The sequence below is a fragment of the Diabrotica undecimpunctata genome, chromosome 1, assembly GCF_040954645.1.
Source record: "Diabrotica undecimpunctata isolate CICGRU chromosome 1, icDiaUnde3, whole genome shotgun sequence".
In the NCBI taxonomy this organism is placed as follows: domain Eukaryota; kingdom Metazoa; phylum Arthropoda; class Insecta; order Coleoptera; family Chrysomelidae; genus Diabrotica; species Diabrotica undecimpunctata.
This window is the reverse complement of record NC_092803.1, coordinates 32,085,286-32,104,267: the sequence shown is the minus strand read 5'-3', so window position 1 is coordinate 32,104,267 and position 18,982 is coordinate 32,085,286. Positions and strand designations below refer to the sequence as shown.

The window sequence follows — 18,982 nt, the reverse complement described above, 5'->3', positions numbered from 1 at the left end:
AAATAAAACTAAAAAATAATTGAAAATGGTAAACCAATGAGAAAAACAAAAACAGTAATTTATTACATATTGAAACACCAACCTAAAAAAATATGCGAAAATTTTTAAATTTTTAACTAGGTAGAAAAATAAACACATACAAGTCTTTATTCACTTTCGTCTTCTTCCTAGTTATTTGAGTTAATACACTCAGGAAAATAATAGTGGAATGTTCTTTGCAAACCATTCTCCTGCATGTCTGACACGAACTGGTTGTCACTCTATTTTTACGCCTTTCGCAGCAATAGCACCTTCCTCGTATTTTTGCTGGTGGTTCTTTTTCTTCTTGTTCCACTACAGTAGCTTTATATTTCTTCAGGAATAGTTTTAAATCTAAGGGCAAACTCTGTATTTCAGCTCGTTCTGAAAGGTGTGGTCTCAACAAAGATAAAGATAATTTCTTTAAAAATATCCTTCTATATTTTTGAGGATTGTTTATATTTGCAGCATTATACAGGATTTGGCTGTTAATTCCTGCCATGTTTAGGACCTGAAAAAATATAACCATCGGTCACCTTTGCGTTCTCCTTGATACTGAGTATGTACCGCACATTTTATCTACTGTGTCGACACCTCCTTTCTGAGAATTATAATCTAAAATTATATTTGACTTTTTTTCTCCGGATCTACTGCAGAATCATTATGCATGGTTGATATGAAAGGCACAGCTTTATTTTTTGCAGGGACATATGACACTATAGTTACCTCTTTTTGAAATCTGAAAAGGGACGATCCAACTTCTCTTTCTTTATGTGGTAGGAACTCCAACGGCAGCTCCCGTTTATTTTTCTTTAGTGTGCCAACCATTGTTACTTTATCTTTCAAAAGATCATTGACCAATGAGTAACTTGTGTACCAATTATCACATGTCAAGTTCCGGTTTTTCCCTTGCCACTCTTGAAGTAAACGATGTACAATATCAGCAGGTTTATTTGATTTGTTGTAAGGTCCTTGTGGCTGATTACCACAATGCACCTCTAAATTTGTAACATAAAATGTCTCGGCATCACACAATACAAATACTTTTAACCCATAATTTGCAGGCTTGGACGGGATATATTGAATAAAACTGCATCTACCTCTGAAAGGTATTAACATTTAGTCAATTGTTACTTCTTTTCCTAAACAGTAGTTATTGTTGCAGTTCTCCACAAAACGATCAAGTGTAACTCGAATAGCAGCAAGCTTATCAGTTTCCTTGCGTATTTCTCTACTATTTTTGTCATTAAATCTTAGAGCAGCAAGCAAAAATAAAAATCGATCAGCACTCATGCACGCTCTAAATATTTCTGAGCCGGTTCCGTCTTTAGTCCACAATTCAAGAAAATGTGTATGGTTTTGCTTTTTAGTTCCTGCAAGAAGTAGTAGTCCGATAAATGCCATAATTTCTGTTTTTGTTGTGTCTTTAGCCCGTCTCGGCCGGTTATACTTTATTCGCATATTTGCAATTTTCAAGTTTGTACACTCAACTATATTTTCAATAATGTCGTCACTAAAAATTTTTTCGAAAGCACTTCTATTATTGGTAATATCTCTAGCACTCAGCTTTGGTCCAGGAAGTATTTTTGCTAAAAGTTTTGCTACATTTGCTCACCACTGAATATTTATACCACTTTGTTTGTTTATCTTTCGCTATAAAATACTCATCTTCATCGCTTTCTAAACTCTCACCATCGCTCTCATTATCTGAATCAAAAGGCTCTTTATCATTTAGTTCTATCTCCGACTCAGTGTTATAATCGTTGTCTTTCGTAATTTCTTTTTTTTTTTCTGATTCTTCAGGTTCTTCTTCGAACAATGCTTCAGCCATAGCTCTAAGCTCATCTTGTGTGAGACTTTTGAGGGTTTCTAACACGCACTCGATCCCTATAAAAAATATTTCTCCTAAGTTTCCATTTCACATTTTTGTATAAAAAGTACAATATTACATTTACTACACAGAAAATAACTCGTTTGCAAGTAATTTAAAGTTTAACATTCGTTAAATTTACTTACATAACTATGTGCGTAGTGTACTGAAGGCACCGTTCGGGAACTCACTTTGTTATTTTTTATCACAACTCAACTATTCGATCAAAAATCACGTATCGACTGTAACAGACAATAGTTGATACTATACTGATAGGTTACGTCGAGAGCCGTAAACGCAGAAAATAGTTTTAAGAAAAGGCAACCAACTTAACACGCATGGTGTACTGTGTACACTGTAGCCTGTAGTTAAAGGTTAATGTAATTTGTGTAATATTAATACAAAGATAAAGCTAACAAAAAAATCTGAAAGTGTAAGAACCTTGTAGCATTTTTATTTCATCCTCTAAATCATAAGAACCGAATATGGTTCATATCTTTTTGCATTCTAAAATTAATAACACAACAACAGCAACTTTTGAGTCTGTTTATAATTGGTCAAGTGTGCTTTCGAGAAGAAATATTAACTGTCTCACTCCCTGTTCGTCTTTTCTGTGTTTCATTTGTAGAGATTTTAAAATAAATGCTAAATCTCAAACAAGATATCTACGCATGGAATAAATAAAAGCTCACTTAAGGAAATTTCCGTCTATCTTCGTGGAAGAATGAGGTTTGTGATCGCGTAACTTTTCTTTGGGTGGCTGTGAGAAGCAGTCACCTTTATTTGGGAGTCAGAACCCAGAGATTTTACAATTTAATACTTGGTTTTTAAAAAATGAGAAAAATAATATCAGAGTTCAGTAATACAAGCATTTAAATACACAGCTTGCTTGGTATTCTTATTTATAAAGATGCAATTTAGCAGCTTAGCAAAAATGAAATTAAGTGTTTAAAGTAAGTGCCAAGCTGATTACATGAAAGCAGCAGAATTATTTGTAAGTTTTTAACTTAATTTAAAACATGACAGTTGGAGATACAATGCTAAATATTTTCTATTGGCGAAAAAAGAAAATATACCTGGTTTTATTTTTAATTTTTGTTCCATATGTATTTAGTGCAGTGCTACGTTTTTTGTATAGAATATGTCCCACATTTTTTTTTTGGTATTTCAGAATAACGTTTGCTTTTTATGTAAAATCCAAAAGTTTGTATGTTCAGTACTTCAATAATAAAATATTATTATTATATATTTTGTTCAGCTATATATTTGTAGGTATATTGTAATAGATAATTAGCTATCATACCTATATACCATAATATGTTATTAACTGAGGTAATGTCAAATACGTTTGTTTATTTTTACTATTTAAATTCACACTTCAATTTTACCGTTAAAAAAGGTATTCCATATAATTCTAGAAATATTTTTTTAAAACCTAATTTGTTTTAATTTGATTTTTGATTTTGTCATTTAGATTGCTTTGTTTATGTCTATTTTGTTCATATGTTGGTAATACTAAATTACATTCTACTTGGCTGAACTTTTAACAAATAAAAATTATTAATTAGTAGCAATTATTTATTTATTGCTCTCTCATAGAGCATTCTGATCATCATCATTATTTAAGCATCAAAATAATTCTGAAAAGAATGTAGAGCGACAATATAAGGTAAGTGTGTTTCTTTCACTTTCTTTTTGGCTATGTACAAGTACTATGTACTTACAATCTTTCTTAAACCAATCTTCTCAAATGTGTCAAAAGTTTCGAGTTTTCTTCTTTCCTTAAAAAGGATAAGATGGTGTCATTTATTTATATTCCCCATATTCCCCTTTACTTTTGTACCATGGCTACGACGCTATGCAAACGACCCAATACTACTCTCTCAGAGTGAAGATGTTTTACAACGTATGCTGTACGAATTTAATATAACCGCCAGAAAATTTAACATGTTAATTTTCCCAAAAAAGACAAAATGCCTTGTTACAACAGCAAATTTACAAGGGATGGAGTTTAAATATCTATGCATCACATTATCTAGCTACGAGAAGCTCGAAACTGAAGTGGAAGATCAAGTGAATAGAGGAAATAGAGCCGCAGGCTGCCTAAATGAAACAATATAGAGAAATAAAAATATCGGGAAAGAAACGAAAGGCAGAATTTACAAAAGAGTCATCAGAGCAATAATGATATACGCGGCAGAAACAAAACCTGACACAGAGAGGACATAAAGGATGTTAGAAACAACACAGATAAAAAGACTTTGATGGTAAAACACTATGGGACAGAGCTAGAAGTACAGATATACGACGTATATGCAAGGTGGAGAACATCAAGAACTGAGTAAGAAATTGAAGAGTAGAATGGAACGATCCTATAAGCCGAATGACAACAAATAGAGTAGTAAATACGGCAGAGACGGTTCGCCAATAGGAAAACGATGGAACGACAACTTACTGTAGGCACATTGAAAAATAGACAGAGTCATGTCTATATAAAAAAAGAAGAAGAAGAAGAAAATTTTTGTACCAAATTCTATCATTTCTATTGGTACGTTTCAATTCCCAGTTTTTAATCTAAATATATCTCATCCTAGATCCATAGACGCATGTCCCAAAAATTACCGTTTTATCCTTCATAGACAAGGTATGGGCTGCTCTTTGACTAAAGGTAAACGTCAAGATTCACTTTGAGTGGTCTAGCTATCTTTGTCTGTACAAACTAATAGAGGTGGGAGTAATGGAAAGCTGGAGGTGGGAGTAATGGAACGCTAGAGGCGAGAGGTGCATTTTTTATGCTAGGTGCTAAAAAGAGATAGATAGACCACCGATCGATAGCTCCTTGTTTCACTATTTTGTTCACGATGCCTAGTCTATTCCTATTATATCTGTGTTCAGAACACCTGAGCGCCGATTTGCAAGGTGAATATACTTGCACCTGAAATTCTCATTTCTCTTTTAATCCCTAATATCTCTTCCGGGCAAGTTATGTTACAACATAATAACACACTTTTCTTATAATCATTTAGTTACACTCAAAAGAAGTTTTTTTTGTTACTCCAAACCAGCTTTCCTAGCAATCATTACAAATTGGTGTGGAATTTTTTTTCGAGATCAAGAACAATTTTGCAATTGGCAGAAGCTGCTTAGAATTCTGGTGAGTAAAATGGACGAACTATTACTGAGTTTGAAAATTCATAATTAGTCAAACCTGAAAAATGTTATCACTTTTAGAAAAATAATATAAAATCTCTGTGTACGACCTCTAATGTAGATGCGAAATCCATTGATGATAGCTTTGAAGGATATGGGACGATTGCACAATTTCACCTGAGGTACGTTCAGCTGAGGACATGATTAAGCGGAACTAACTCACATGATCCCTAATCGCTGGGTACGACTGTGCCGCTTCACCGTAATGCATTAATAGATGAAAGTATATAAAAGTTATATAAATAAAAATATAATAAATTTTTTCCACGAATGTTCGCTAACACTAACATTTACTAAGTATAAAACATTTTTGCTATTAGTTCAGATATGTAAACCTAACTAATTAGAATAAAGCTGTCAATAAGTACTTAATAAATTATAGTGCACTAAGGATTAAATCTGCTGACGGCGCAATCTGGCCCACAATTTAAAGAAGCCTTTATCGAGACCGGATTATAGCAGGTACAATCGACGCAATTGTTCTGGCCCAGGTCGGAAATGAAGGACATCATAAAAATTATTATATAATAAAGGAATACGATTACCGGCTATTCCAACGACGATGGGGAAATAGTGAAGATTAACGACCTACAAGACGTATAGTTCGGCAAAAATGAAACCTTTTGGATAAAGAAATCCCTTTCAAAGAAAAAAACAGAATTCAGTTAAAAAATGTAATTATGACTGTTGTCCAACATCGATAGGTATGACGACGTTATTAAAGATATTTACTTCTAAAGGTTTTGTACCAGATAAAGTGAGTTTTATAAATCAACGGGGCAGGTTTGACATAGAAAATGGCAATCAAGTTAGAAAGACGATAGTTTACAAATAGGTTGACAAAATTAAAATCTACGCATATATTGAACCGATAATCTGCGCTGGTGCTCTCAGAAGTAATCGAGAGCCAGTGGGAATGCTATGGCAAGATGATCATTGTTTTAAGATACCACTATATTTTATAAAAATGCCACGGACCAGTTTTTCATAACTAAGTGTGATTAGAATATTCGTCAAAATTGTCAAAATCACTATAATCTCGTTTCTTATGTCTTAAAACTACAAATTGGTCAACCTATGGTATTAACGTTAATGGCAACAAGTTAAACCACCTCAGATTCGCTGACGACATAGTGATTATATCGAGCATATTCGAGGAACTGCAAATTATGATGGGGGAACTAGCAGCCAGCTCCCAATACGTCGGCCTAAAAATGAATATGAAAAAAAAAAAAAATGACAAACACAGATGACCCCAGACGTATAACTATAAATGGCAGTGAGAGAGAACAAATCCAGGAATATATCTACCTAGGCCAAATCCTGAGACTTGACAAACAGAACCAAAGTGCGGAAATTACTAGAAGAGCGCAAGACTAGCATGGGCAGGATTTGGAAAACTTAGTTGGATACTTAAGAACCGCAAAATACCCCAATACTTGAGAAGCAAAGTGTTTAACCAATGCATCCTTCTTATCATGACATATGGATGTCAAACCTGGACCCTAACCAAGGCAAACATGAATAAACTAGCCACAACAGAAGGAACAATGGAAAGAGCAATGTTAGGTATACGATTGTCAGATAAAAAGAGGAACGACTGGGTAAGATTCAAAACAAAAGTCAAGGACATAGCAACAAAAATTGCCAAAATTAAATGGAGCTTCGCAGGCCACACTGCTAGACAAAAAGACCAACGTTGGAATACTAAAATACAACATTGGAGACCTTATGAAAGTAAACGACCAAGAGGAAGACCACAGATGAGATGGGTTGATGATATTAAAAGAATAGCCGGAAGAAATTGGAAATATGTTGCTCAGGATAGAGACCGATGGAAGGAGTTGGGGGAGGCCTATGTCCAAATATGGACGACAGAAGACTAAGAAGAAAAAGAAGAATGTCTGTTTAGAGTCCACATAAAAGCAAACCAGCAAAATAAGGGATTAAGATCTGGTGTCTTGTAAATAGTATGTACCGCTTGTTGTAAGAATTTACAAGTGTATTTAGAGAAACAAGGAAATCCTTAGGACCGCGACCAATGAACAAAGGTAGTTTTACATGTGAATTCCATTCTGGATCCTGTTCACAGAATTACTACGGATAACTTTTTTGCTGTTTTAAAATTAGCAGAAATCCCATTGACAAGAAACGAATAATATGCGGAACGCAACGAAGAAATCAAATATACATTCCTCTGGACATTTTGCCAGCTTGAACTCATTTATTTTTCAGTTTTGGATTTAAGTCGAAAATCACATTGGTGTCCTACGCCCCAAAAGTAAACCAAAATATCATACTCTTATCTTCCGAACACCAATATACCGTAGTTTCTACTTTATAATGCCACAAAGGGTTTCGTAGATACGCTCGACAAAATAATATCCAAATAGACCTGCAACAGTCAATGCAAAAGTTGGCCAGCTACGATGTTTATGAATATTATTGAAATTGCAGCAGTAAATGCTTTCTTGACGTCAGTTAATTAAAATCCTACTTGGAAATGTTGATATGTAGACAAAAGAAGGATATTTTTATTACTTAGGCAAACGACTTTAAGAGCCACAAACTAAAAAAAATAAGAGTCCAAAAAACCATTTAATCTCGTCTAACCAATGATGTTTAAAAAAGTATTAACCAGAGATTGAAAAAACTAAAAGATCATTAAAAAGTAGACGACCCCGTGGAAGAACCTAATTCACCACAACCAAAAAGAGAAAAAAGGTGTCATATTTGCACAAGGAATGAAGGTTGTCAGTGGCAAAGAAAATGTTCCAAATGTAATATTATTGTGTCCATCACACAGCAAGAAAGTTAGAAATGTGAAAGTTGATTTGGTAATTTAAAAAGTTTTGAATAAAATTATATTTCTTAATATTTAAATTATTTCTAGTTATTAGTTAGATAAACTAACTAGTTTACTATTTATTGATAAAAATGTCTTTATAATTTAAATATTTCCACTTTTAAATCATTTTAACAATAATTTGTTATAAATATACAAAAACAAATACCGGGACGATAATTTGCCCCACCTGGTACTAGTTGTTTTCAAATTGCCTTGGTATTAAGACCTTAATCAAATAAACATGATAGAACAATATAACAACCTACTAATACAGAAAAATAATAAACCCAAAAACGATATTTTTTCACTTGTTTGAAAATTCGAAGTAAAATTAATGTTATAGCGAATTTTAGTACTACGAGATCTGGCTATTAAATAACGAGACTGCGTGCGCAGAAGGCGTCCTAGAGGAGAAGAGTGGTAAACGGATGCAGCATTGGATAGCTGGAAGTGTTTACTCTTTCAGTACGAAAACACGTTTTCGTTGCTGTAGTAGTATTTTTTCTGTAGAGGTTAGAAAAGAACGTATTTTTTTCTCGTGCCGATAACAATGTGTGACGAAAAACATGAGCAACGGATTAATGTGAAATTTCAAGTTAAATTAAAAAAAAAAACTCCAACTGAGTGCTATAATTGGTTGGAAGAGGCTTATCGTGAGAATTCTCTATCTCGTGCACGTGTTTTCGAATGGTATAAATGGTTTTCTGAAGGCCGAGAGAGCGTCGAAGATGGCCAACGCCAAACAGTGATCGTCGTATGAGCATTGGATGATTGCTGAGACTGTAAACGCCGATAAAAAAATTGTCAGAAAAATTTTACATGATGAATTAAACATGAAGAAAGTCTGTGTGAAGTTGGTCCCAAAAAATTTGACCCCTGACCAACAGCTCGTCCGTTAACAGATCTGCTCAGATTTTCTGGAGAGGTTACATGAAGAGACTGAATTAATGGAAAACATCATCACTTGCGATGAAACCTGGATATTCAAATACGATGTTGAAACTAAGCGACAATCCATGCACTGGAAAACTCCTGCATCGCCAAGAATGAAAAAAGCAAGGATGTCGAAATCAATTTTTAAATCCGTGCTAATCGTTTTTTTCGTCATTAACGGCTGGGTCCCAGACGGTCAAACTGTAAACCAAACTTACTATTTGAAAGCTTTGGCAGCGCTGCGAGATCAAGTTCGTGTGAAACGGCCAGAGTTGTGGAAAAACAAGCCGTTGATCTTGCACCAGGACAACGCACCTACCCATACCACGCTGTCTGTGAAGCGTTATTTAGCCGCTAGAGGCATTCCAGTACTCGAACACCCGCTGTACCCTCCTGATTTAGCACCCTGTGACTTTTTCCTTTGTTATGCAGGGTAAAGTATTTGGCAGAAGAGGACCGGGATGCCGTCGTATCTCGTGGTTGAAAAATCTCCGACAATGATTTGGGATGACCTCAGCGGAGCGGTTTGGCAGAGCAGTCAACAAAACCATGATAGCCTTGATGATCGCCAACATCCGTACCGGATAAGGCACTGAAGAAGAAGAAGACTTTTACCTGCTTCCAAAGATTAAGTCGACTTAAAAGGAATTCGGTTCGAGTCGATGGAAGAGGTGAAGCGATAAACGGCGGAGCTCCTAAAAGCTCTAACAAAAGAAGACTTCCAGCATTGCTTTGACCAATGGAAAAAACGAATGGAACGGTGTGTGGTGAGAAAAGGGGAATATATTGAAGGAGAGCATTCGATTGTAGAATAATTTTTAAAATAAAACTCTTTTTCATAAATAGTCTCGTTATTTAATAGCCAGACCTCGTAGATCTTTTTGTCAGTCCTCGTAGACCTCGAAGTCCGTATAAATATTACTTGTATTCCAATATTATAATTTATGAGTACCTATTACTTACTATTGCCATATCTAGCTGGGATTAGTCTGTCGTATACAGAATACTGTGTTCCCCAATTAGGATGATCTAAATTATTACAGACACCGTCAATGCTCCTGTAGGTAAAATCACGATATTCACAGTGCACATAATCCAATCCACATTCCCGATCCCCTTGCACGCAATTTAAGATAATGAGCAGAATTCCATAGAGACAATACATATTAGAAGAGCATTTTTCGCGATCACGAAAAAACTGAGTCAGGAATTATTTTCTGTAGGAGATTTTATTCGGCAGTTAAACCAAAAAAAAGTGATTTAGTGGTAGTTTTTATCACGTTTTGTGCTGTTTAGAAATAATAGTTTCTTAAAAATATATAATTTGTTATACTTAAGTACGTGTTTTTTACTAATATTGCCAGTAGATATTTATGATTTAAAATCAGTGGTATCTAAATTAAGGATATAAAGTAAATTTGTAGCTAAATGGGCGTTTTAGATATTTTTACAGCTTGTTTTATATAGTTTGGTATTTATCTAATAAGTCTAACTTTAGTTTATTACTCTAAACAGTATTAAAATACTGATTAATTAAAATACAAAAAGTTCCAAATACAGTTTACTCACAGGATCATTATTAAAAATCTAGTGGACGTATAATATATTATAAAGGCACGGAAGCAATGATAAACAAATACACTTTCGAGTTATCTCCGTCATTCTTCCTTGGCTCTGAAAACTTTTCTCCATACTTTAAATCCACTATATTTTATGTCGTCCCTTAAATTGTTAAGGTATCAATATTTTGGTCTTTCATTTTGTTGGTTGGTATACCTTTCCCTTCAGCTAAAAATTTTCTAATTGTTCCATGGTCTTTTAACCTGACTACGTGCCATATTCGGCTAATATATGCTTTGAATTTCACGATGTCTGGTGCTCATAATTTCTATACAACTCAAAGTTGTAACGTCTTTTACCGTCCATATATATTATTCTTACAAGGTTTCGCTAGAAGCGCTTTTGTAATTCTGGGCTTGCTTTTTAGTGTTAATATGTTCCATACAGATTTATGTTTCTGGGTTGTTTTAAGGCCATTTATCCTATCAAGTCATAGTAACACTTATTAGCAAGCATTATTATTTTAACTTCTTCTCTGACAACACTGTTTTTACTCAGTAACCACACTAGCTATATGAGGGACGATGGTGTCCACGCCGCTTATTAGTCTAGGTATTTAATTATTACCAGTAAGTAGTTACCATATAACCATACGTATGTTAATTATGTAGAGCTACGAAGGTCAATAACGAATAAGAAAAACGAATGCTGGGAGAAAAACGCTGTTATTAGCCTATGTAAATGGAACGAGTATTTCAAAAATCTGTTGAACTCTTATGTACAAGTAAATACAATAGCATAACCAGTTAGGATTAACAGTAGAGAAGTAAAACAAGTATTTCAATGTTGAAAACGAAACATCATCAGGTCTAAGTAATGTCTTCCCAAACTACTAAAATACTAAACCGGCAAGCTATACATACAGCTAACCAGCATGTATAAAATATGTATACATGAAGAGAATATACCGGAAAAGTGGAACATGTTGGTGATATTAATCATGCATAAAAAGGGAGGTAAAGACATACGTACCAACTATCACGCAAAAGCAGTGTTAGGCACTATCTCGTGAGTTTACAGAAAATTAATATAAAAGAGAATAGAGTGAGAGTACAGTATGGAGGCCGAAAAGAGGCTGCTTTAGAGCTGATTGATTGACTATTGACCATCTTTTGACAATAACCTAACGAGAAAAAAAAAACAAGTCACTGTATGTACAACATCGGATAGTATATGACATTATACCACAACAAAAACTTTGGGAAGCTTTAGAAAAAACAAACATCAACGTAACTTTAATGAAAGCATTGCAAGAACTCTATAAAAACAAACAAGGATGCTGTCCGATCTTAAACAAAGTCCTCGACTTTGCTTAAGATTTGCTTGGAACAAGCGGTGAAGACGTATTATAGAAAATATAGTGGTATGTGAATCCCTGTAAACGACACCACATCGTACACACTATGCTTTGCCGACGACCAAATAGTCTTGGCTCAGGAATAGAAAGATCTAAATATATGGCACACAAACCTTTTTATGAATATTATAAATGGAGCTTAGAAAGATGTCAAACGCAGAATAAATGTAAATATGAGGAGAACAATAAAATCTAATTTTGGAATAGCAACAACAACAAATGTATCACTGTAGAATGAATAAATATTTAGTTTTCCACATAACCAATGACGGCAATTTGGACGAAGAGATTAAACATAAAAATAACCAGGGATGACAAGTCATTTGACACTTAAATAGCATAATGTGGGATAAAATAATTTTGAAAAAAAAAATAAACAATGAAAAAACAGATGACGTGAAAATCTAAGAACTAGACATCTAGAACAACTAAGATGGTGCAGGTACGAATAAAGTATAAATTATAGCAGAATCTCAAAAAAGTATTAAACTAGACACCATAGAAAAGACGAAAGAGCAGACCAAGATTTAGCTGTAGACAAGGAATTAACAAGGATATAGAAGCAATAGGAAATTAAAGTATTAAACTTGGATGAGCACATTATATTTTATCTTTTATTATATGAACCACAAAAAATACAGCTGAAACAAATGGACGACATCGAAGATATAAATGCGAGGTGGGAGAAAATTAAAAATAATCTTTAGAAATACGCAAACGAATATATACTGAATACAAGAAACATATTATATAGTATATAGTATATATACTGAATACAAGACAATACGCTTTATACTTAACAAAAGAAACAACAACAATACACCATGATTCAGTAAAGAAATAAAAGACAAATGTAAAGAGAAGCGAGAGGCCTACACGAAGTCAAAACATCAAATACTCTAAAATCACGAGACACTTATAGAAGAATTGAAAATGAAACAAAGCAGTTGGTGAGAAAAACCAAAAATAATCACTTTTAACAGTTTACAAAAAGGACGACAACGGACGTCTACGGGACACAAAAGCAAATATGGAGATTCATAAGAAACCAACGGAAAGAAATAGCAGAATTGAAGGAATACAATAACGTACCAGCAAACAAATAGGAAAGATACCTGACGGGACTGTTTAAAGGAAAGGAAAATAATAACGTACCTAAATTAAGACAATAAATAGAAATCAGTTTTCAGGAAGAAGAGAGCCATAAATTCACTTAAAAATAGAAAGTCACCAGGACCAGAGGGAATAACCAACGAGCTTCTAAAATACGGAGGAGAAAGTATAACCATAGAGATGACAAAACTTATACAAAAGCTAATATTGCACTGCAAGATACCAGACGCATGGAGACACTGCATAATGATACCAATGTTCAAGAAAGGAGATAAATAAGACCCCAACAATTATAGAGATATAAATATAATGAACACCGCACTTAAGCATACCACAAAAGTCCTAACCAACAACATCAATAAACTAACAACTTTATCAGATAAACAACAAGGATTTAGATCCAGAAGATCCTGCGTAGATGCCATATTTGTACTAGGACAAATCACAGAAAAGGTCATCGAGTATAATAAACCAGCATATCTATGTTTTATAGACCTGACAAAGGCTTTCGATAGCATCCACGTCGAAGACGTCTTACACCTACTGTATAAAAGAAACATACCAATCAATATTATACAAACCATCGAAAACATCTACTTACATGATCGAATACAGGCAAAGATAAATGGAAAACTAACACAGTGTATACCAGTACAAAGCGGAGTCAGACAGAGTGATTCGCTAAGCCCATTTATCTTTAATATAATAATAAACAAAATAATACAAGCAGTACGTGAAGGTTAAGGTTACAGAATGGGGAACAAAGAAATCCAAATATTATGTTATGCAGACGACGCCGCACTAATCGCCGAGACAGAAGACGAGTTCCTAAGATTAACACATATCTTCAATACAATAGCCAAGAAATACAATATGATAATATCAGCAGAAAAAACCAAATGTATGACAACATCTAAATACCAACTACGATGAAAAATCCAAATTGATGGGAAAATAATAAAGCAAGAAGCAAGGTTTAGATTTCTGGGAGTAGATATAACTAGTTACGGAGATGTTAATGAAAAAGTACGACAACAAAGTTTAAAAGCAAGTAAAGCTGCGGAATCTCTAAATAACACAATCTGGAAGAACAAACACCTAAGACAAGACACAAAAACAAGAATCTATAAAGCAGCAATTAGACCTATATTAACATACACGGCGGAGACAGGACCTAACACATCTAAAACGAGACGACTACTAGGAACAAGAGAGATGAAATACTCCGACGAATATCAGGGAAAAGTCTGTTAGATAAAGAGAGAAGCGAAACGCAAGACCATGCAATATAGAAGACATAAATGGATGGATGACAAAACGGAAACAGGAGTGGAACGAATAAATCAGTAGAGTGGCAGAGGATAGGATAGTACAAATAGCACGAGATAAGTCACCAAATGAACGAAGAAGTATTCGCAAACCAAGAAAAAGATGGTGCGATAATTTAAATAATTTATTATTTTGTGAAGAAATATCGAACATAATATTGAAGAAGAAACAGGCTTAAAAGCCTACATACAAAAAGGAAGAAGCAAAAGAAGAAGCATTTTTATTTTTAGTGGCCGAAATGCTTTAATCAGAGCCTTTTGTGGATAACCCATTGACTTTGGTTCCGGTGATCTGACAAGAATCGGTATATTCAATGTGGTGTGGTCTTTGCCTTTTTAAACCTAGAGATGATGTCAAGATCATTTGCATATCAACTACTTGTATAGACGAAATAAAGATTGTACCATTCATGTCTTTCCACATAAAGAAAGAATAGTTGTAGAGCCTAATAAACTATAGAAGTAGTCGATTATGAATCTCTAGACATATTAGTCCATTTTTACAACCATATACATTAGACGGATACAATTCTTAAACAATGGCTGTATCAATGTTTGTTCCATTTCAGAAAAAAAAAACATACATCTGAATAATGCTCAAAACGTCGAGAAAAAGAATATCTTGGCTTTTAAACTTAATGGTTTTATACGTGGTATAGTGGTCAAATACATATCTCTCTCTGTTCACTCTTTAGAGTACGTTTATAGTCTGAAGGAAGTGTAGTAGTTGTCTTGATATCGTATATGGTCCGTCTTCATAACCTTTTATCTCTGGTTATTTCTATTAGATCGTGCATAGATCTCTTGCAACTTTTTGTGATGTTGTCAATTCATGTTATAGGAGATCTTCCTCGTTGTTTTTGGCCTTAATTGATGGGTTCTTTATATGGTCTATGTCTGACCGCATAACATATATCCAAAATATTTTAATTGTTGCAGTTAGATTTTGTCGGAGAGTTTTTTACTGATCTTTAGTTTTCTTAAAATAAATTTATTTGTTATATGTCGGCCCATATAACAAATAATAGTATTATAACAAATAAGTAGCATTCTTATTTAACAGAACATTTAAGTCACGTTCTTCTTTCTTCTTTCTGATAGTCTTACTGTTTAAGATTTGCTTCCAAATGTTAGCACTGCAAATATCAAAGAATTTGCCAATCAGATTTTTAGAGTTTTTGAAATATTGAAGTCTTTTCCGTTTAGTCTTAAACCGAAGTATTAATTAACATTATGAGGTATTGTAAAAGACAAGTTTAATATAATTTTCTCTCAAGTCTTCAGGACAGCTGTAAATAAATTTAGAACGGCCATAATGATTTACAGCTACCGACAGAAAAAGAAACTTTTTCTATCAAAAATTGACCGAGAAAACTTATTTGCCTGTCTTAGTTTATTTTTAAAAAGAAATGGCCTTGAAATATTATTTTGTACTTCGTAGACTATTTATTTGGTGCTAGAACTCTCGTGGATCTTTTATCTGGAATCCTCATATGGGATCTCGTTTAGAGTGTTTTAGTATGACTCTTTGGCTTATTGGCTATTATACTGAAAATTCGTTTCATTGTTTGCCCAAGATTTTTGTACTTTACCGTGAATATTCACCTTTTATATTGCTTAGTTGCCTTGTTTCTTCGTTTTTATAATAATTTATGGCCTTACATTTTTATAGCTCAACCCATTTTCTACTTCTTCCAACCTAATTAGATATTAAAACACCTTTAACTACTCTCTGAATTGTTTTTTTTATTTTTCAGTGTTATTATATGTGTAGATTTACATCAATTTTCATTATATATTATTTTGTTGTCAGAGTTTAAATAGTGGTCAGATTCAATATTAGCATCTCTAGGTATATATAAGTTCAGTACTTAGTCCAGTGCAGTTTAATTCAATCCGGTTATTAGTGCAATCTTACATATAATTTGGTTTTTTGTTTAACGGTCTGATAACTGTTATGTAGCTTTATGGATAGTTTTGTGTGGAAGACACGCTAGTGCAATCATTTCCAATAAAGCTGCGAGTTTAATCAGATGTAGACCATTTTCGTTGCTGATCCTTTGCAGACTGTGCTTTCCAATACTTGGGCGATAGATTTTTAATTGAATAATCGTCACTGCGTTTAAATCTCGTATGATAATTTTTATGTCCTTTGCTTGTCTATAATTTCTTCTGAATTTTCGTAAAAGTAATAATATTTTTAAAAGAGTAGCGTAATAATATACTATCCAACACCCAACTTGGAAGGACACAGATACTTTTCTAAGAATAATTACAATACAGTATTTCAATTTGGTTCAAGTTTAGTACATTATTCTTTATCTACCCGCTGGCACTATCGTAGCTTAGGGCATTCCCCTATCCACTACGTGAGAACGAGTCTGATAGTAGACATTTAACTTTACAGGGACAAAATTATCAATAAATAATTTATTTGGGAATCACTTTTCCACTATTCAATATCTTTATCAAGTTAATTAAAAGACATACATCAAAAACAATAAATATTTATTACTTTTAGAAATATACATAATTATTTACATTATGCAAATGTCTCACTATTCCTTCCAACGATTCAGATTAGGTCCGTTTATGAACGCGCAAAGAATGCGCTGATTTCTAAAATGTAAAAGAAAGTTGGTTAAACATATTATATATTATATGAAAACATTATTCTATCTAGTGCAGACTATTTAAAAACAAATATAAAGTAATAATATATTGTTTATTTAAAAGCTTGATTTATTTCCTATCATAAGTATTTATACTTATACACAAAATAATCGGCTTATATTAAACAGCCCAAAAAAATAAAAAAAAAGTGCTACAGAAGAGGTAATAAAAATTTCTAAATATGTCTATGAAACTCTTTTTGACTAGCTAAAATTTGACATTTATATTTCCACTCTGGAAATCGTTTTCAAAAACAATATTTAAAAAATTTGTTAAAAACTATTGAATATTTAAAAATATTTGGACGAATATATTAACACACATGTTTATATATACTTATTATTTGGTATAATTATGAGTATAATCGCCATAGAAGCTTTATACTATGTTTTTTATATTTTAAATACATTATATTATATTAAAATATTTACGGCAGGTATAACTGGCAGGTATCGGAGGACATCTCTATATTTGATCACCGCTGGCTAACCTTTTCTATTAGTCTGGAGAGAAGCCTTATAACTCTAGAAAGACGGATGTTGAACTATACAACCGACTCTTAGAAGATTCTCTATATAGAAGAGAACTAATACAGAATTGTAAAGGTTTACGGTATTTATTCAAAACCAAAAAGCTATGGTTATAAAACATCCTGCCTAATAGGATGGTCCAGGAAAGTCGTCAAACTAACTTTTGGTGGTGCACCTAACTGGAACATCTTTGGAAGACAGCAAGAATAGCATTAATAGAGCAAAACTCACCAAACTCAAAGATAATTGGCATTCTTGCCAATAAAACCTCAGAGAGTTTAAGAACGTCTGCGGACAAAATCCAAAAGCTGCTTAGAGAGCCTAATGTGAGGAAATATAAGATTAATCGCAGGCTTCCAGGCTACAAAAAACGCTCTTAAAGGAACCACATCGGCATATCAGCAATCAATGAAGGAAGATGGATGCAAAACGTCCAAGCTTTACGAAAGTGCTAAGAACCTGATAAAAATACACTTCTTTTGTTCCAGCGCCTCAAAACCACCAAACTGGACGGAAGAAACAATCACACCCTCACTAAACGACTTTCATTTTACCAGAACAATAATAAGTAGGGAAAAGTTAAGATGGTTTTTATTTTTTTTCGCCCCTTTTAAGTCACCAGTGCCTGACGGCATATGTTTAGCCCTCCTACAGTAAAGACTGGATATCCTTCTCTCGTACCTTGTGCGTATACTCAAAGTCTTATTGACTCCGAGATATATTCCTAGGAAGTGAAGAGAGGTGAGTGTGGTCTTCATATGTGGAAACAGGTAGGATGTACTACACCTTCCCAAAGGCTTTGCGACGAATTAGACTAACATCGCTTCTCTAAAAAACGATGAAAAGGCTATGCGAGAGGTACATAAAGGATAAAGTTCTGTTTCATATTCGACTTCAATTAAATCAGCATGCATATACTTCGTAAAGATCGCGCTGCATCAAGTAGTGGGAAAAATTATAACATAGATGAGTAATAAAGAATCCACCTTAAATATATTCATAGACATTGAGGAAGCGTTTGATAAAACCATATTCTTAACCATCAATCAACAGCTCGATGTCAATTGCTAGACTACCAAAAGTGCTACAGGCAACAGCGATTAATAAACTAAACCATTTTTAGCAGATGGCTTGCTTATGAAATATGGTGCCACGAAAACAACAAAAACTGCTGCAATGGAGTTGGTCATTGGTATCACCCCTATAGACATATATGAGAAAGAGACGAGGCTGGTGATAGCGATGCAGCTGCGCTCAGAGTATGCAAACCTTAATGTAGAAATGAGACAATTTAAGACTCGTTTCTGGCGGAAAGGGCTGGATGTGCTATCCCTGCTATAGGTAGGCTGCGACTCAATTAAACCAAAGTTTGTTTTGGACAAACCCTACAAAATGCCTATTGCATATAAACCAATAGCTCCAAAATGAAAGAAGACTCAGGATGCAAGATATTCCAGATTACTAAACCTAAGAATAAAGTGG

At 33.8% G+C, this 18,982-nt stretch overlaps 2 protein-coding genes across 2 annotated transcripts in view; both read right to left on the bottom strand.

The window, feature by feature from the left end:
• The window catches only part of LOC140438445 (peroxidase-like), a 45,121-nt gene extending 35,031 nt beyond the window's left edge, over positions 1 to 10,090 (bottom strand). The window contains exon 1 of the mRNA XM_072528127.1: positions 9,843 to 10,090. Within this exon, the coding sequence (XP_072384228.1) occupies positions 9,843 to 10,044 (202 nt within the window). The 5' untranslated portion in view covers positions 10,045 to 10,090. The remainder of the gene's footprint in view (positions 1 to 9,842) is intronic.
• A 6,698-nt stretch (positions 10,091 to 16,788) lies between these two features.
• Positions 16,789 to 18,982, bottom strand: part of LOC140447565 (peroxidase-like) — a 57,066-nt gene continuing 54,872 nt past the window's right edge. The window contains exon 10 of the mRNA XM_072540284.1: positions 16,789 to 16,916. Within this exon, the coding sequence (XP_072396385.1) occupies positions 16,856 to 16,916 (61 nt within the window). The 3' untranslated portion in view covers positions 16,789 to 16,855. The remainder of the gene's footprint in view (positions 16,917 to 18,982) is intronic.